The following is a 20,824-nucleotide window of genomic DNA, read 5'->3' on the forward strand; positions in this document are numbered from 1 at the left end:
CTTACACAGCACAATGAAAACCCAGCCTGTTCAGTCCAGTGCACTTTCTTCAGCACTATGTCATGGCATAGCAGAGAGGAATGTGTGCCTTCATTCGCCAGAGAAGTAAGGTAAAGCAAGCTCTGCACGTGTACTACTGGCAAACAGCCCAGGTCTGGTCCTGCCCCCTTTAATGTAGAGAATGAGAAATAGTTTTGTGCTCAATAACAGCAGTGAGAGCACTTGTTATCACTCTGAAGGGTTAATTTAACATAAGCATGCAGGTTTCCTAAAACAATCTTTTGAAACGACATGTATGTTTTAAAGGTTCTTTTTCAGGACATCTGTCCAAATAATCCAGAAAATGTATGGACTTAAAATGAGACGAATATCACCTGATTATACTTGATGACACAGAAATGTTGCATTCATATGTATGAATAAAGTATGAATAATGTATGAATAAAGTAGAATGCACTAAGCATAGAAAACAATGTTAATAGTAAATAAGAAGGGGTGGCCTAGAACAATTACATGGCAATCTCTGGTGAATCCATGTGTAGTTGCCGATACATATACTTTATTTGCTGCCTATCTGTCAAACTACTATGGGGATTCATCTAGAAGTCTTATGTGCATTATGTAACCAGACCAGATAAGCAACTCACTCAGATTCCATGTAGAAGCAGCATTTAAGTGCAAACTTGTTTATCTTTTGACGATATCAAGTAGAAAATTAACATTACTCGTCAGTATGTTTAGACAGTAACAAATATGCAATACATATAGCAACCGTATAAAATATCATTACAAAAAATATTTCAAAATAAATATTTTCTTTAAAAGAAGCAAAACGTCAACATACAGCTCATCTATAAAAAGAATTCTGTAAATCTACAGGAAACACCCGTAAAAATCTGTCACAAGTGCATGTGTAAGGCAAACGGCATGGACTTTATCAAGACAATGTGGTTGATGAATATAAGTCCTGCTTGTCGCCAGCACTAAAGTGGCATCCCAAAGGACAGCTTGAAGGCCAGCTCCACGGCAACCTCCGTGACGGAGTCGTGAAAGCAGACATAGAACTCCTGAGGCTGAGGCTGCAGAAAGAGTCTCCTGGAAGAAAGAGGCAGCAGTCAGCCTGGATGATTCAATACAGCGTGAGATCCACATAAGTGATTTACCATGTATACAGGCCCATTGTTCTGTACTGCATCACTAACACCGCACTTTATTAAAATACATACTTTGCCCTCTTCCCAGTGTACATAGCAACCGGCTGCATTTTACTGTTCATAGTTACATTTAACAAGACCGCCTCTGCTCATCTATAGTCCAAATCGTATAGGTGTGAATTTATGGCTCAGCATTTACCGTATTTTTCGCCGTATAAGACGCACTGGGGGGAAAAAGTCGGTGCGTCTTTTACGGCGAATACACCCCTATCGCGGCGGTCCCTGCGGCCATCAACGGCCGGGACCCGCGGCTAATACAGGACATCAACGATCGCGGTGATGCCCTTTATTAACCCTTCAGACGCGGCGATCAAAGCTGACCGCCGCGTCTGAAGGGAAAGTGACACTAACCCGGCTGTTCAGTCGGGCTGTTTGGGACCGCCGCGATTTCACCGCGGCGGTCCCGAACAGCCCGACTGAATAGCCGGGTTAGTGCTTACAGGACACCAGGGGGGGGGGCCTTACCTGCCTCCTCTGTGTCTTCTCCGTTCAGGGATCCCCTGTATGGCCGGCGTTCTCCTTCCTCGTCATCACGTCGTCGCGTACGTGCGTCGGCGTGCGTAACAACGTGATGGCGGCAACGGAGAGCGAGGATACCCGGCCGACAGCAGAGACGTTCCAGAGTGACGGGGACACGGCGACAGCGATGGAGCGATATCCAGGGCAGCGGTGACGGGTCCGGAGCGGCAGGGACACGTGAGTATTACCTCCTATGCAGTGGTCTTCCATCTGCGGACCTCCAGATGTGGCAAAACTACAACTTCCAGCATGCCCGGACAGCCAACGGCTGTCCGGGCATGCTGGGAGTTGTTGTTTTGCAACATCTGGAAGTCCGCAGGTTGAAGACCACTATTGGGTTCAAAATCTTTATTTTTTTAGATTTTGCCCCTAAAAATTGGGTGCGTCTTATACGCCGGTGCGTCCTATAGGGCGAAAAATACGGTAGGTCTGAAGGTAAAAGCCATCTATCACATCATTTTACCAAGACACAATGAGAAGGAATAAGATGCAGTTTCTTACCCAATTACCCAGTAAGACATTTTGGGAGGCGATTTCTTCTGGTCAGTCCAGTTCTCAGGAGAACATTCAAACAAAACCCCATGTTCTTTAACAGGCCCGAGCCCGGTAAAGTCCTTGCACACATCCGCCTTGGAATTGCTGTGTCTCTGCAGGTTTAAATAGGAGCAATATTATTACAGCATTTGTTCAAACACATAGAAAGACAGATTTGGTTGGATTAACACAGTCTGGTACTCATACCAGCTTATATCTAGATAAGTAAACAGGCCAATGATACAATATGACTGCCCTGCGTCTCAAACACTGTTGGGTAACAAGGTGACATTCTATTCGGCCATCTGTCTATCATGTAAGTGACTAAGGCATGTTTGTATAGGACTGCTTTTATTTTAGTTGTTATTTTATATTGTTGTATGACTTGAACCAATCATTTGTACCATTTTCTTGGAAAAAATAATAAAAATTGTTATTTAAATTCCATCAACAGACAATGAAACCATTTTTATTAATATAGAAAACCGAATCTTCTCAATGGCCAACACTGTATTTTCTTAAATCACTGTGTAATCTGGTCCAAGTCATAAAATGGCTGCCACAATTATAGCTTTTCTGCTGTCTGAAGCGAGAAATTAACCCCCCCCCCTCCATATTTATCCCTTAAGGACATGCGATTTAGGCTGCGTTCACACAGCCGTCTAGACCCGTCCCATTCTTCTCCCGTCAAAAAAATAAACGGACTAAAAATTTTTTTTCAAAAAAACGGACAATAACGGATGCAAATGGATATTATCCGTTTGGATCCGTTCTTGTTCAGTTAATACACCCCCCCCCCCCCCCCAAAAAAAAGCATGCTCAGAAGTAAAAACGGATAAAAAAAAACGGCCTGAAAGAAGGATGCAAATGGATGGCATTAAAGGCTCATCCATTTTTCATAGACTTCAATGTTAAATTTACTGTATCCGTTTTTGCTTCTGTTTTTTTTTGACAGAAGAAAAAATACTGCATGTGCCGTTTCTTCTGCCGTCCAAAAAAATGGAAATGAGTGCAGACGGGTACAAACGGATTTAAACGGATTGTAAAAAAATACCATTGACATGAATGGGATTTTTTTTAAACAGTTTTTAATCCGTTTACAGCCTGCATGAATGAAACCGAAACCGGGATAAAAAAACATTGAGTATGTGACAATGCAGCCAACCCCTGGCCTTATTTTCAAGCCTTGGGTCATTTATAAGATGAAGGTGACACTATTGTACAAGTCAGCATTATAACTCTCTAACTCCAATATCTCTCCTCTGGAACAAAGACAGCCATGAAATGGACATTTGCCTTCTGTAAACCAGACTTTGCCATAGTAAGAGTGGCACAGACAGATCTGCTCCCACTTTTCCTAACAGTAAAAACACGGTCAACAAACTTGTGTTTCATTCCTCTTCATTGGTCTCACAACTGGACACGGCTTCTGTACTATTATGCCTGGCCTGACTAACATACCAGAGGTCTCAAAAGGGGCAAAAAGTGATAGTAGGGGAGACCAGTCAGGGAATGTTCTAGCCCTCTTTGAAGCATTAAAAGTGTGGCTGTTGGGTTTAAGTCTGAGGATTTGGGGTATCTCATTCTAGAGAACTGGTGAGGCACGAGCAGTCTTGGAGATGGGAGTAAGAGGTTCAGATGAAAGAAGATGTTAGTTTTAGATCATTAGCAGAGCAATCATAAAAGGGATGATGTCTACACTACACCACAGTATCTCCTGTGCCCAGAATAACCCTGTTACCTATTTTCAGGCCTATGTGAGCAATTTGGCGAAGTGAAATGACAAAATATAGCTTTGAATAAGTAGGTAAAGATTCATACTAAGATTCCTAGAGGGTTTTCCAGGCTATTGATGACCTATCTATAGGATAAGCCATTAAAGGGGGACCCCCGCGATCTCTGCTGCGGCACCCAAGTCATCCGAACTTCACTCCGTGCCTGATGACTAGCGATGCAGCGCCGTGGCCGTGACGTCACAAGCCTCAGGCACCACAACCGGGTGCTGCAGGGAGATCTCGGGGGTCCCATCAGCGGGAAAACCAGCAATCAGACATCTTATCCCCAATCCTTTGGATAGGGTATAAAATGTCTAGAGGCGGAGTACCCCTTTAATTGCTGATCCGAATTACTTGCAGACCGGTGGGAGCAAGACTGCTGGAACCCCCCACTGATTCCCAGAAAACAGTAAAATTGCACTCCTGAATGAACAAAGCTGGTCACACATACGGCTACCATGCCATTCATTTTCTAAGGGCTTTCCACTTGTTGCAGGGGATAATGTGCACAAATGGGGAAACCCCTTTAACTAACGGTCATTTACCGATATTTGAAGCATATGTAATGCCACCTATAGTTGAAGAGAACTATACCTCTTCCGTGAGAGTTTGCTGAAACAAAGAGCGTATGGACAGGCAGCATCGATGAAAGTTCTTGATCAGCAGTGGGTGAATGGCGCCGCTGAGGTCCTCCACCTCTTTGTGTGTTGGACAGATAAAGACTCCTTGCACAGTTTCTAGGTATATGTAATGAAAAAGTGTATTCTCTGACCCTGATGTTAATCTAGAAAAAATAAAGAAAAAAAGGTTATTATGCAGAGCCAATGATTTCCTTTCAATGCAAAAAAATACGCATCACATAATTATATGTGGTTAACCCCTTAAGCACTCAGCCCATTTTGGCCTTAAGGACTCAGACAATTTAATTTTTACGTTTTCATTTTTTCCTCCTCGCCTTCTAAAAATCATAACTCTTTTATATTTTCATCCACAGACTAGTATGAGGGCTTGTTTTTTGCGCGACCAGTTGTCCTTTGTAATGACATAACTCATTATATCATAAAATGTATGGCGCAACCAAAAAACACTATTTTTGTGGGGAAATTAAAACGCAAAAAAACGCAATTTGGAAGGTTTCGTTTTCACGCCGTACAATTTATGGTAAAAATGACGTGTGTTCTTTATTCTGAGGGTCAATGCGATTAAAATGATACCCATTATTACATACTTTTATATTATTGTTGTGCTTAAAAAAAATCACAAACTTTTTAACCAAATTAGTACGTTTATAATCCCTTTATTTTGATGACCTATAACTTTTTTATTTTTCCGTATAAGCGGCGGTATGGGGGCTCATTTTTTGTGCCATGATCTGTACTTTTTTTTGATACCACATTTGCATATAAAAAACTTTTAATACATTTATAATTTTTTTTTTAATAAAATGTATTAAAAAAGTAGGAATTTTGGACTTATTTTTTTTTTTTCGTTCACGCCGTTAACCGTACGGGATCATTAACATTTTATTTTATTAGTTCGGACATTTACGCACGCGGCGATACCAAATATGTCTATAGAAAAAACGGACGTTTAATTTTTTTATTGGGGGAGGGGATTTTTCACTTTTTTTTTACTTTTACTTTTACATTTTTTTACTTTTTTTTTTTACACTTGAATAGTCCCCATAGGGGACTGTTCATAGCAATACCATGATTGCTAATACTGATCTGTTCTATGTATAGGACATAGAACAGATCAGTATTATTGGTCATCTTCTGCTCTGGTCTGCTCGATCACAGACCAGAGCAGGAGACGCCGGGAGCCGCACAGAGGAAGGAGAGGGGACCTCCGTGCGGCGTTATGAATGATCGGATCCCCGCAGCAGCGCTGCGGGCGATCATTCATTCAAATCGTGCACTGCCGCAGATGCCGGGATCTGTATTGATCCCGGCACCTGAGGGGTTAATGGCGGACGCCCGCGAGATCGCGGGCGTCGGCCATTGCCGGCGGGTCCCTGGCTGCGATCAGCAGCCGGGATCAGCCGCGCATGACACGGGCATCGCTCCGATGCCCGCGGTTATGCTTAGGACGTAAATGTACGTCCTGGTGCGTTAAGTACCACCGCACCAGGACGTACATTTACGTCCTGCATCCTTAAGGGGTTAAAGGAGTATTCCAGGCACAACCTTTTTTTATACATATCAACTGGCTCCGGAAAGTTAAACAGATTTGTAAATTACAATTAGAGCAGTTAGACAGAAAACAGCAACTCAACTTCAGAATCTAATAACTATTGGAAGGATCAAGATTTTTTAATAGAAGTAATTTACAAATCTGTTTAACTTTCCGGAGCCAGTTGATATATATATATATATATATATATATATATATATATATAAAAAAAAGAAGTTTTGGCCTGGAATACCCCTTTAATAATATAACATTTTAAAGGAAACCCCGTCACTATGTTTTCCCCTATAAGTAATAAACATAGTGTAGTGTTTTCCATACAGTGTGTCTCTAGCTGTTGCAAAACTACAACTCCCAGCATGCCTGGACAGCCAAAGGCTGTCCGGGCATGCTGGGAGTTGTAGTTTTGCAACAGCTAGAGACACACTGTTTGGAAAACACTGACATAACGGGTTCACAAGTTCTCTAGATCAGAGCTTCTCACTAATTCGCTATCTTCCTGTTGTAAAACATGGAGGTAGGTTTGGCCTATGTCAGGCATTCTTCTAGCTAGAGCAATCTGCTATTTATCAACAGAATGTAACGTTTTAATATATGTTATTTTGACAATTCTTATCACCATTTTCCAACTGGAAAACATTTTTTTTTTAACCCCCTTAAAGACCAGGCCAATTTTATTTTTGCATTTTCGTTTTTCCCTCCTCGTCTTCTTAAAATCGTTACTCTTTTATATTTTCATCCACAGACTAGAATGAGGGCTTATTTTTTGCACGACCAGTTTTCTTGTATAATGACATCACTCATTTTACCATAAAATGTATGGCGCAACCCAAAAAATACTATTTGTGTGGGGAAATTAAAAAGAAAACCGCAATTTTGCAAATTTTGGAAGGTTTCGTTTTCACGCCGTACAATTTACAGTACAAATGACATGTGTTCTTTATTCTGTGAGTCATTATGATTAAAATGATACCCATGATTACATCCTTGTATATTATTTTGCGGTAAAAAATAAATAAATTATTATGTTTAAAATTTTCCTATTTTGACAACCTATAACTTTTAGATTTTTCCATATAAGCGGCGGTATGAGGGCTCATTTTGTGCGCCATGATCTGTACTTTTTATTGATACCACATTTGTGTATATAAAACTTATACATTTTTTGGGAATAAAATGTGACAAAAAAAACAGCAATTTTGCCCTTTTTTTTTTTTTTACTTTCCCGCCGTTCTTTGTACAGGATCAATAACATTATATTTTAATAGTTCAGACATTTACGCACGTGGCAATAGCAAATATGAATTAATAAATTTATTTATTTATTTTTTACACTTTATGGAGGTTTTTTACTTTTATTTTCACACTTTAATAGTCCCCATAGGGTACTATCTATAGCAATCCTTTGATTTCTAATACTGTTCAGTGCTATGCATAGAACATAGCACTGATCAGTGTTATCCGTCATCTTCTGCTCTGGTCTGCTCGATCTCAGACCCGTGGAAGGTGGCAAAAGCAGGTGAGGGGACCTCTGTGCACAGTTCTGGATGACGGGCTCGTCGCGGTGGTGGCGCTGCAGGTGATCCGATCATCCATATTTCTGACCGCACTGCCGCAGATGACGTGATTTGTATTGATCACGTCATCTGAGGGGTTAATGGCGGACATCCGCGCGAACGCGGATGTTGGCCATTACCGGCGGGTCCCTGGTTGCGATCAGCAGCCGGGACCAGCCGCGCATGATCTGAGCATTGCTCTGATGCTCGTGGTCATGTATAGGACGTAAGTATACGTCTTGGTGCGCTAAGTACCGCAGCACCTGAACGTAAATTTACGTCAGTTGTTAAGGGGGTTAAATAAACTGGTGCCAGAAAGTTTAAGAGACTTGTAAATTACTTCTATTTAAAAAAATCTTAATCCTTCCAGTACTTATCAACTGCTATATGCTCCACAGGAAGTTCTTTTCTTTGTGAATTTCTTTTCTGTCTGACCACAGTGCTCTCTGCTGACACCTCTGTCCATTTTAGGAACTGTCCAGAGCAGGGTAGGTTTGCTACGGGGATTTGCTCCTACTCTGGACAGTTCCTAAAATGGAGAGGTGTCAGCAGAGAGCACTGTGGTCAGACAGAAAAGAAATTCAAAAAGAAAAGAACTTCCTGTGGAGCATATAGCAGCTGTTAAGTACTGGAAGGATTAAGATTTTTAAATAGAAGTATTTTACAAATCTGTTTAACTTTCTGGCATAACTGATTAAAAAAAAAAAAAAAAAAAAAAAAACACACGTTTTCCAGTGGAGTACCCATTTAAAGGAGTCACTTACTTCACAGTGTTATACAGATCTTCTGTCTGCCTCTCTGAAAGGTTCTTTCTCAAGCTTCCCAAATTAAAAGGATTTGGAAGAGTGTATTTTTTTTTGCTGATCTGAAAAAAAAAATTAAAAAAATACAACTGTAAAATATAAGTAGCCACACTCTTGCATATTTCAATGTCAGTAACAAAGTACTGTAAAAGAACTTTGATAAGAACAACCAAAAAAGGATAGTTTGTTGCACCATTAACTACATTACAATAAATACATACCTTGAGAACACCCCCACTCCCTCCACTTCCTTCTGATCCCCCCGAGCCTTGTGATTCTCTTCTTCCAAATTTACGGGTCAGGTCTGGAGTGGAGTGAGATCCAACACCAGTGTTTTCCCCTAGACAATCACTACCATTATCAGATCCTCCACTACTCCGAGTGGGACTTGGTCTACGAGTCTTTAGAGAAGTCTGGGTGTCAGGAATCAGACCCTTCTTACTCAATGACTGATTGGCTTTCTTGGGCGTCTGAAGTTTGTTCATCATGACAGAACTGACAACGTTGTGGAATTTGTCCCTAGCAGAAGGCAGGAACCAATCGGCACATGATAAACAAGGGTTTGGAGAAGCGTTCAACCTTTCTTCTATACTTGTGTCCAGCATTTCCAGTTGAAGTAGACATGCTTTCAGCTGATCCACATATATGTAGTCGGGTCCTGGATTTCCAACTGCTTTAGATGCACAGCCGCCAGCTTCCAGTAGTGAGCACAGCATAAAGTGCTTCTGCAAAAGTATAAAAAAAAAAATATATATATATATATATATATATATATATATATATATATAATAATAATAATAATAATAATAATAATTAATAATAATTATAATCATTAATAAATAATCATAATAAATAATTAATAATAATTATTAATAATAATAATAATAATAAGTAAATTTCAAAAATTCCGCAGCACACCAAAAATAGATGCAAAAGTGGTGGATTTATTAGCCTGACGGCATAGCGACGTTTCGGCTGCCCGCTTGCAGCTTTCTCAAGCCCTTGAGCTTGAGAAAGGCTGCAAGCGGGCAGCCAAAACGTCGCTATGCAGTCAGGCTAATAAATCCACCACTTTTGCATCTATTTTTGGTGTGCTGCGGAATTTTTGAAATTTACTATCTACCTTTGACCCGTCACCTGGGACAACAGACTGCTGGCACCCATCACCTGTTTCACCTTTTTTCTGGTTGTGCTGCCCCACAGTTACATTTGGCTATATTATATATTAAAAATCTCTTCATGCACATGGTTTCTCATACAGGAGAATTTAGATGGAGGAGGCTGGTGGTATAGCTGGCAAAACAAAGAACATTTACCCCTAGAATAAAAGCATAAGCCCACCTTTGTTAAGATTTTTCACATGACACCTAAGTACACACTTTTTACTCAAATATGCGGTTATGCGTTTTCAGTGGCAGTCTGTTGTCAGATTCTGAGATCCAGCAATAAAAAACAGGGCCATCAAGTTCACAATTCCATCCTACAGCAGTGGTCTTCAACCTGCGGACCTCCAGATGTTGCAAAACTACAACTCCCAGCATGCCCGGACAGCCGTTGGCTGTCCGGGCATGCTGGGAGTTGTAGTTTTGCAACATCTGGAGGTCCGCAGGTTGAAGACCACTATACTACAGTGTTTACCTGGAAGAAGGCAAAAGCCCCTATGGTCAAGATGCCAACTGTCCCATAATAAAGAGAAAATCCTTCTCCTATATATATACAATGTTATACCACAAGAACATACCCAGGCCCTTCCTGAATGTCATACATCAAATTGCCCGAATAGTGCTCCTTCATGTATACAAAGGGCAACTAATCTTAAAAATGTACCTAAAACTACAGGTACGCGTTAAAGGTTATATATTATTTAGGTTCATCATCTAATGGGAATTATAGGTAATTTGAGGTCTGACTCATATATCATCAGAGGTTCACTCTGCTTGCCCTTTCCTTACACAATGCTTTACACTGCATCTCCGTCTCTTCTGGCTGGCTGCTGTGTAAACCCACCTCATTACTAGTGTTGGGCGCGAATATTCGCATTTTCGAATTTTTATCGCGAATATATTTGCTATATATTCGAGATTCCAAATATTCACTTTTTTTATATTCGCATATGTGAATATTCCCATATTCCTTCTTTTCACTTGTGGGCCAATTAGAATGATGCAAATACACTAGTCAGAGGTTATCAACAACATCCCTAGCAACCAATAGTAAAGTTGCCCACCCCCTCACTGTTTCCTTCCTCGAATACGCAAATATGCGAATATAACGAATACGCGAATATAAGACGAATATGCGTCAATGTATTCGTGAAATATCATGAATTCGAATATAAGCAATGCCGCTCATCACTACTCAATACTAACTCACCAAAATCAATATATGGGCAGCAGACCTATATTACAGCAAGAATAGAATGATACCATATACATTTCTGAAACCATCAATGATAGAAATTTAACTTTAAAGACATATACTGAGCAAAATGAGTAACAACAAAGGAGGGATTGTTTAGATTCATTCAAATCTGGAGCAATGCTTACCAGGCCTACGATGAGAAGGAAGTACCTTGCCTCAGGCTGGTTGTATTTATCCCTGCTGAGTGAGCCATACTTTTCCAGATGATCGTGGGGATACACTTCTCTCCATACCACAAGCTGCCCAATCCGCTCTGATGCTAATGATAATAAGTAATAGTGTCGACAGTAAAGGGCAACATCAATCAGATCTTCCTTAGGCAAGTGATTGGACAACAGATAACCCTAAAAAAAGAAATTAAAAAACCCAACTCATTAAACTGAAAAAAAAAAAAAAAAAAAAGTTAACTCCACATTAATACTATGTGATACCATCCCTCTTTCAGTTGCAATACTTGGTCCGATTACAGCTCATCCGTAATTCTCTGCCTAATGATACAAGGATTTGTTGTATTATGACAATCTAGGAGCAGGGACATAGTTACTCATGCTGCCCTACACACTGAATAAGCTCCCTTTAAAAGTGTACTTCCAGTTAAAACATGTTCAGCACTGGCACTTAATGTTTCTATGTGCCTTCTACTATTCTTCTAGGTCAGGCATGGCTACAGGAGGTGATCCGAGGGTTCTGGGCACAGGGGTGCTCCTAGAGATACAGTAACACAACTCCCTGTGCATCAAATAGTTAATTTCTCGGACAACGACACAGCACATCAAGATACTAGCGGTAGCATTAATTACACAATATTGTCCTCTACTCAGCAATACCAGAGGTTGTACATTTCCTTTAAGCAGTAGCTTACTATGGGATGCTTGCAATCTGTTAGTAACCTACTAATGTGTCAGCCAGGTAGGTGATGGTGGCTCTGTCATCTACCTGATAGGCACATCAATAGATTACCTTGACTATCAGCATAGCAGGACTGCTAGGCAGCTGCATCACAAGTCACCGTAGCTCCATACCAATGCTGAAAGGAAATCTGTCATCAGTATCACTCGCACTAAAGCCGTCACACAGACTTGTAGTACAGGTGATGCTGATCAAAACGATACTCACGGCGTCCAGATTCGCCCAGCCGTTCCGCCGCAATTCGCCTTTTTCTTTTTATGCAAATGAGGGCCTTGGGGCATGGGCAAAGCTCTGAACCGAGCTAGGGGCACACGGAGGTAATCTTCGCCGGGTGCCACTTCCCTCCCTGCTCTTGCACCCGTGTTAGTGTACGGTTCAATGCGCCGTCTCCAGGAGTACCCAGGAAGCAGCGCATGTGCTGTACACTAACAGGGGGCGCAAGAGCAGGGAGGGGTTATGAATATTGATGAGCCGGGCGGAGCGCTTGCCCAGTGAAGATTACGTAAGCGTGCTCCTAGCTCAGTTCAGAGCTCCGCACATGCCCCTTCTTTTCATAAAAATAAAAAGACTAATTGTGGTGGAACAGCTGGGCGAATTTGGATGCCGTGAGTATCGTTTTGATCAGCATCACCCGCACTACAAGCCTGTGTGACAGCTTTAGTGCCAGTGATACTGCTGACAGATTTTCATTTTTTTTTATTTTATTTTTTTTTACTACTGATTAGAGCAAGATACTGAAACCTGATCTGTATTTCTAATCTAGTTCTATTTTCTAATTGTAACTTTATTTAAGCACATTATGGGGGCAGCCATCTTGCCGTTTTTAACAACATTTAATGAGATGCTTTACTGTAAGCCCTATGGACAAAGACACAATGGACATTTCCAGACCCTATTCTTTGTACGGGACATGTTTGTAATCTTGCTTTATGCAAAGGTCATTCTACAGGAAGGGGGTGGCTAAGCTGCTATTGTCTTTTCTATATACTGGTATCACCATTCATTTTAATACTGTACAGATCACTTTCCAGCAGTCTTCTCCTTATATCACACAGAAAAAGAAGTCTCAGCTATTTTAACTGGAAAATGTCAGGATCAATTTAGAATATAGATAGTAAAGTTAGAAGAGAAAAAGAAACATCTCCAAATATTCTTATTAAATCTAATAAAGTAAAACATTGATTTAAACAATAGGTCATTTTCTGATGACACATTCTCTTTAAGTTTGAGGCACTATTAAAAAAAGAAAAAAGGGCAACTACGTGCCACCACTATACACTGCTGTACCATGCAGTGACTCAAAGCATGCTGGGAAACAAATAATTTACCTTGTAAAACAGACAGGTCCCTAGAATCATGTACAACCGTCTCATCTCATAGTAGTCTTCAGACTGTAATGGTAGAAAACATTCATTAAAAACAAAAGCTGACCATACATAGAGCAATTAGGTGCTTCAATGGAAGTGTTAGCAACTGTCTACCTGAAATCGTACAAGCAAACATCCAGTGTGTGGTAAATTTACTACAAGTCAGTAAATTATTTCATCACATTGACATTTCTGCTGTCCTCAGCACAAAATGTAATTTAAAAGTCATTTACAAAATAAATAAAAATAAAAAGGTCATGCAAAGTAGATGTCAGCTTAATTTGGTTAATCACATTGGTATATTGTAGCTTCTTATGTCAATTACTTCCACAACGTAAAGCACTTACCAGTTCTGCAAAGTCAAGGGCCTCCAGATCACTCAGTACTGTATCAATCTCTGTCTGAAATATTAACAAACAACATACAGTGAACCTGGTGCATCGGCTTAAGAAAAACAACTGTATGATAACCAATATGACTGGCTGATATAAAAAATATTGGCATTACACATATGGTGCACATAAAGTAAAAAAAGAAAAAAACTAAACACATGACCCTTTGCCTTGTTCAGGGTCACACCTTCCCCAGTACCCTGCGCCCCTACAGGGATATAGAAGTATGCTATTCATTAAATGTCTAGTCAGCTTCAGCCTGAGGAGACTGGAACCATTAGAAGCTTGGGTCCCCTTTGGTGCATATACTGTAGCAAAAAAAAATCACAAGGAAAAACCTAAAAGAGTAAAATTATATTTTTCCTTATGCAAGATGTTTTAATTCTATGTTACACAAAAAGATTACCCCAAGATGGGTCAGGGTCAAAACGACAATTAATTACCTTTGACTCAGGGATAAACCCTGAGCCACTGATACCCTTATTATTCCCACCCCTAAAATATTGCTTTTATTAAAGGGTACCTCTCATCAAAAAAACTTTTGATATATTATAGATTAATGTATGCAGAATAACTTCACAATTGCATGTTATTAAAAAGTATGCTTCTTTCTATTTAATTTTTCACTTTGAAGAAATGACCACTAGGGGTCTCCCTACCAGTCCTGGCAGCAAGCATTTCAGACTCATGCTGGAGTCCTAAACACTACGAGCTGCCAGTCTGCTTTGTTCACAAAGGAGAACACTCAGAGCTGCCAGCCTGTTTGGCTGTGAACAAAGCAGGCTGGCAGCTCTGAGTGTTTAGGACTCCAGCATGAGTCAGAAATGCTTGATGCCAGGACTGATCGGGAAAAATACAATAGAAAGAAGCATATTTTTCATTAACATGCTATTGGAAAGTTATTCAACATTCATTCATCTAAAATATATCAAACGTTTATTTGATGAGAGGTACCCTTTAAGCACATATAAAATGTATTTATGGTGAATACAAAACTCTAAAACCACAGTCTCAGCTGGTGTGTCTGTCACTATTCACTTTGTATCACTTTTGTCACTCATAGTGCTCAACTCTATAGTACATATACACCAGTGGTCTGCAGTACCACAGTGTTAGTTAACACCACCAGAGACCGACTTAAAAGCAGAGACTATGCCCCCTCTACATGTTTCACTGCCACCGCAGCGTCCTCAGGAGGAACGGGCAAGCGGTGGCAGTGAAACATGTAGAGGGGGCATAGTCTCTGCTTTTAGGTCAGTCTCTGGTGGTGTTAACACTGTGGTACTGCAGACCACTGGTGTATATGTACTATAGAGTTGAGCACTATGAGTGACAAAAGTGATACTAAGTGAATAGTGACAGACACACCAGCTGAGACTGTGGTTTTAGAGTTCTGTATTCACCATAAATACATTTTATATGTGCTTAATAAAAGCTATGTTTTAGGGGTGGGAATAATAAGGGTATCAGTGGCTCAGGGTTTATCCAAGTCAAAGGTAATTCATTCTATGTTAGGTGTATAGTATCTGAGTCAGACAATATGGCAATGAACACCTGTCCTGAGCCAAACCAGATGAGCATCTTGCTTTTCTGGAAGACATGGACATACAGGTAACATATACAGTGATCCCTCAACTTACAATGGCCTCAACATACCATCGTTTCAACATACAATGGTCTTTTCTGGACCATTGTAACTTGAAACCAGACTCAACATACAATGCTATAGAATCTGCAAAACATGTCAATGGCTGAAGAGCCGACCAATCAGAATGGACATTCACTGGTAATACCCCTGTATTCCTAAAGTGCATGCACTGAATTCCTGTCTGGTAGCGCCCCCTACAGTACAGGGAGGTATTACATGTTCTGTATTAATTTTAAACCTATGCCATGTAAGTTGCTCCTTTGGACACCAAGTAACGGCGGCTCCATTTTACTTTTTTATTTTACTATTTTTTTTATGACATTTGGTGTACTGTACAGGACCCTGAAGAAGCTCTTGTCCTCTACATAGACCAGTGTTTCCCAACAAGGGTGCCTCCAGCTGTTGCAAAACTACAACTTCAAGCATGCCCGGACAGCCAAAGGCTGTCCGGGCATGCTAGGAGTTGTTGTTTTGCAACAGCTGGAGGCACCCTGGTTGGAAAACACTGAAACAGACCGTGATTTACAGCTCCCAGCAGATCTTTCTTACTTTTATATGTAAGGATTTGCTTTATCTGTATTAGTTATCTACTTATTTATCTTTAATCCTCACTTTGTTCCTATTTTTGGATGTTATTTTGGTGGCTTCAGAACCAATTACCAGGTTTCCATAGAGTTATGGTCTCAGCATACAATGGTTTCAACATACAATGGTCGTTCTGGAACCAATATTGTAACTTGAGGGACTTCCATACCACATAGGCCGCATGTTCTATAGATCTGACACGGTTATATAAATACTGTGCCTGGGCTCTATATTGGTAGATTATTTGGGGGAAATATGACTCCCTTCACTATCGTACAACACAACTCCATTACAACTTCCAAGAAGTGAAATAAGGAAATTCTACACATAGCTTGGGTCAGATTAATAATAAAAAAAGATTAACTGCTCTGGTGTCTCCTAGAAACACTGAGGGAGATTTATCAAAACCTGTCCAGAGGAAAAGTTGCTGAGTTGCCCATAGCAACCAATCAGATCGCTTCTTTCATTTTTGAAAAGGCCTGTGAAAAATGAAAGAAGCAATCTGATTGGTTGCTAGGGGCAACTGAGCAACTTTCCCTCTGGACAGGTTTTAATAAATCTCCCCCATTATCCTCTGCCCTGAAGGTGATGTCAAGGCCTTAATATTTAGAGAATTAGGACGGAGCAATCTCTCATTTCTTGGAAAGTTATTACTTTCCATTTCAGTCACTGGGACTAAACCCCCACACAAGAACTTTTACTTAAATGTACATTAAAGTGTCTATGGCAATGATAAAAACAGCTTACATACGCTTTATAGTCACCATAAGTATAGATGGTTACATACCTCTCACTACACAGAGCGAGACAGTAACAGCTATTCAGTCATGCCTGTCACCTATTAATGTGGAGTGCGTTCTTTATACAACCATACATCTTTACTCCGCAACAAACCATATTGCAGTTATTACTATATATGCGCATGTAGCAGGGCAGAACGTGTTCTTTAACTATTAAAACCTGCAGCGTTAAAGGCAGACGTTTAAAATGCACTCCTCAACACTGAAATTGCTGAACACCAAGAAGGAGAAGCCGTAAGGTTATATACAATGAGAAAGTAGCTGGCGTCACTAGGATCTGCAAATGATAACATTTACAATTGTGGTAACGCCTTGGGGGGGTGTATGGCAGTTGGGGTGTTGCTGTGAGGTATATCACGGTTATAGTTAACTCTTGTCAGTCATGACGCCAGGGTGAGGGTTAAATGCTGTATGGCTTGGCCTTTCGCCACCCTTCCCAAGAGCGATAGGTAGATGCAGAATAAAGTATTGTCCACAACCAGAGCTTTGCTGAAAACTTGCGTAAACTTTACTGAAGATTTTCTGTAACATGCAAACATAAGCAACAGTCTTTGTACCAGAGTATATGAACAGCTCAGCTTAGATTGACGTATGGCTGGGACTTGAGTAAGTTCCTCAGCTTGTAGGGATTTAGTATGCGCAGATCCGCTGGATTTAGGGTTATGTTTAGGTCCAGGGTCCTTGCCGATATTTGCGGTGAAATTTAGAAGAACTCACTAACTGATTCAGCTGAGGCCGCAAGGCTTTGGCCTAGTAATTGTTGTTGAAAGTTGCGGAGGTCCTAACACATCCAGTGACAGCAACCCAAGAGAGCGAATAATGGCCGCAGCTCCTTATATGGGCAGGGGCTGGCCGTTTTAGGATTGGTCCACACTGTCTGTCAATCAGCTTTACAAGGCATTGTGGGTATCACATGTCCCATGAACCTCCAAAGGTCCTTTTTACCTACCATAGAGACTAAAACATCGTCACGTGACCCACAGGTCCTGCGACGCTAGCGCAATGTAAGTACACTTTTTATATACATTTACCTGAATAATATATTAACTATTCAAGGGGTGACTAGGGGAGGAATAGACCTGAGGTTCCTAGGAACTCTGACTTTGGGGACCCCTACCAAGGTACGATATGTAATACACCACACAAGCACCTAGCTCCAAATCTGTGGCACGTGGAGTGGGCTTCAATGTATAAAGCCAAATCGAAAGTAAAGATTTTCAGCCACATGAGATCTTAGAAATCGGTTAAAGTCAGTACTGTGTGATTCTTCGATAACTCCTGTATGTGCCAAACTGAAAGGGAAAGAATCCTTGAACTGGGAGACCATGGTTTAGCGCTATCGGAGATTACTATACACATAGGCTGAGATTTCAGCATTGTTCTGTGTTTCGTATCTCATAAGAAGGCATTTGTATGACATTGGACTACGAGCTAGATGCCCAGCTACAGGTATTCCTCTGCACCACAACTGCCTTTGAAAACAATGGCTTGAGGTCAATGGAAGACTGAAACGGAGGCTGGAGTGGAGGTCTATCCCTCTATAGCAACAATCCCAGTTTTTGTCTTGGATGCAATGACAGCCAAAGACTGGTCTAAAAACCACATGGGCAACGTGAGAAGTGTAATACGCCACAATGTAGAGTTGGTGCTTCATCTGATGTTACCAAGTGAAGGGTCCACCATTATGACATCCATGTGCCTTACTAGGGTATATGGATTTAGATTGTGACTTGTTATAGTAGCTTATAAGTTAGACCTGCCCATTCTGACTTCCCTCACCAGATGTTGTCTACATTTTGGCTGCTTGATTGGCAAATTATTGACTGTACATTTTAACTATAGCATTAAGCATAAGGCAAGAATGAAGTTATCTCAAGATTAGGATTGATGGGGTAGACAGCATGCCAACATTTTCCACATGTTAGTAAAGGCTCCCAAATTAGGACTCCTTCACATCATGTCTTGGGACTAGGTCACTGGCATACATTGAAATACCTTTAAAAAGGCATTTAAAACATATACTGCAGTGGATCTGGGATACTAAGTTTGGTGTGTCTCACAAAGATGTAAGTACTGTTGTGGTATAAGGTAGAATACCTGTTTTAAAGTTATTTCAAGGTATATACCTGCAACATAATCTCATAATGTGATGTGAATGGGGCCTTAAAAGGAGCATCTCTTGTTAATATGAAGAACAAAATTCATAGAGGTCATTAGCATTTAGTCTTTATGAGACATATAACCAAACTAAACTAATATGTGATTATACCTGAGGGCTAGTGTTAAATATGAAAGAAATATTTAATGATCATAATTTATCCAAAAGGGCACCTCAATGGCACCTCTGTCCTGATGAATTGGTAGGTTGAGCACAGAGCAACAACTTCAATGCCAAGTATTTTTCCCTTTTGTGGCAGAGAATAGATTGGGGCCCGTTTGTTGTAAGTGGATACTTTCTGTGACTGGATAGAGCCCAAAATGCACTTTATCCTTCAATACAAAACTACACAACTCTATTTATTATGCCAGCTAAAAGTAAAGCAGATTAAACCTCGCCTCCAAAAGAGCCAAAATTGGATGGAATCCTTCCAGCATCATCCAGCACGACCACCCCTCAACTTTAATTAAGATCTTAAACTTCCAAGAGACTGAAAGCAATCTGGGTCTGGGGTTACACTTGTGGCTTCAGCCGATCTGTGCGCCATACAGAAGAAGCAGAAGCACATCAAACTGCCAGACGGCAGGAGAACATGCCAAGCACATTCCGCTGTGTAAGAAAGCACAATCAGCGCAATCTGGCATGACCGTGCAGCAGATTTAGATCTAAAGAAAGGTGGCTCTGTAAAAAATGGAAATGATATCATACTTTGGCATCCCTGTTTCATCTTCAACAAGAGAGATAGACCAGTTCACAGTCAGGACTGATCCTACCCTGTCAAGTCTGCTACTTCATTAACAAGAGGATTCTTCAGCGCTCATTGGGGCTGAATCCTCAAGGCTCTGCATCATTACACTGAGCACAGCTTCTTAGCAACAAGATTGAGAATTGTGAATTTACACAGCAGGATGCGGTGGTGTGGGAGACTATGAAACCAAAGTCCATAAGAGGAGCCAAAAAAATACAAAACAACAAAATAGAATTTTACCTAAAATCACAGCCACTCCAACCAAATATAAGCAAATGTACTCAAGTAAGTGACACCTGACTGTGAGCTTTATACTACGTCACAGACACCTGATGATACTGAACACACAGATTATAAAATAAGCAGTCTAGTTATTATGTATGGGATTATGTAGTTTACGCAATTCCCATTTACATCAATGAGAGTTACGCAAACTGCATGAAGAACTCAGAACTAAGCTTGTCTGTTTCGGTTTTTCAAACAAAAGACATTTATGGCAAATCTTGTGGACCTGCCATAAATGTCTAGATAGGAAGATCCATTAAAAAACATATGACAATGATCCATCAGTAATAGAGAGCCAGCAGAGATTAGTACACAGGGTGGATGAGTAGTCAGTGATGTCCCCAAATCTCACAGCACTCCATCCTAGCACCTGCATCAGTTATTCATTTATAATATTTTACTAGATATGGATTAGTGGCTGCCATTTTAAATTGCTAAAGTTGAAGACTAGACAGTATGTCATTTTTTTTCAGCCATACTAACAAAGACAAAGAAGAGGATATGGATAAAGAGATGGGCTCGGGGTCAATTTTGGAGATGGCTTTCCCTCTGGAGATGGAGGCAGTAATCCCATGCCTTCATTATATTATTTGTAGGATTTATTTACATATATTTAAAACTTCCTCCTCTTACAGCTTAAAGGGTACCAAACAGCTCTGATCCATTGAGGCATGGACTCCACAAGACCTCGGATACTGTTCTTTGGTATCTGGCATCAAGAGCAAATACTTATTAGTATTCTACATTGTCAGGAGGGGCCTCCATGGATCCCAATTGCCTTAATCAGCTTTATGTACCGGATACCCTGTTGCTTGCTCACCAATTGTCTTTCTTTGGACCATTTCTGGTCGTTACTAGCCACTGCATGCACTCCTTAAAGGGGTACTCCGCTGGCCAGCGTTCGGAACTAAATGTTCTGA

The 20,824-nt window shown here is 40.7% G+C and overlaps 1 protein-coding gene across 2 annotated transcripts in view; it reads right to left on the reverse strand.

Annotated features, from left to right (window-relative positions):
* Positions 1-659: 659 nt before the first annotated feature.
* The window catches only part of INTU (inturned planar cell polarity protein), a 77,554-nt gene continuing 57,389 nt past the window's right edge, over positions 660-20,824 (reverse strand). For both annotated transcript variants that reach the window (XM_056563714.1, XM_056563705.1), the window contains exons 9-16: positions 13,636-13,689; positions 13,250-13,312; positions 11,138-11,356; positions 8,813-9,316; positions 8,553-8,653; positions 4,637-4,826; positions 2,235-2,380; positions 660-1,095 (exon numbers count right to left, since the gene is read on the reverse strand). In XM_056563714.1, the coding sequence (XP_056419689.1) occupies positions 984-1,095; positions 2,235-2,380; positions 4,637-4,826; positions 8,553-8,653; positions 8,813-9,316; positions 11,138-11,356; positions 13,250-13,312; positions 13,636-13,689 (1,389 nt within the window). In that variant the 3' untranslated portion in view covers positions 660-983. The remainder of the gene's footprint in view (positions 1,096-2,234; positions 2,381-4,636; positions 4,827-8,552; positions 8,654-8,812; positions 9,317-11,137; positions 11,357-13,249; positions 13,313-13,635; positions 13,690-20,824) is intronic.

This window comes from Hyla sarda, chromosome 1 (genome assembly GCF_029499605.1).
Source record: "Hyla sarda isolate aHylSar1 chromosome 1, aHylSar1.hap1, whole genome shotgun sequence".
Lineage (NCBI taxonomy): Eukaryota > Metazoa > Chordata > Amphibia > Anura > Hylidae > Hyla > Hyla sarda.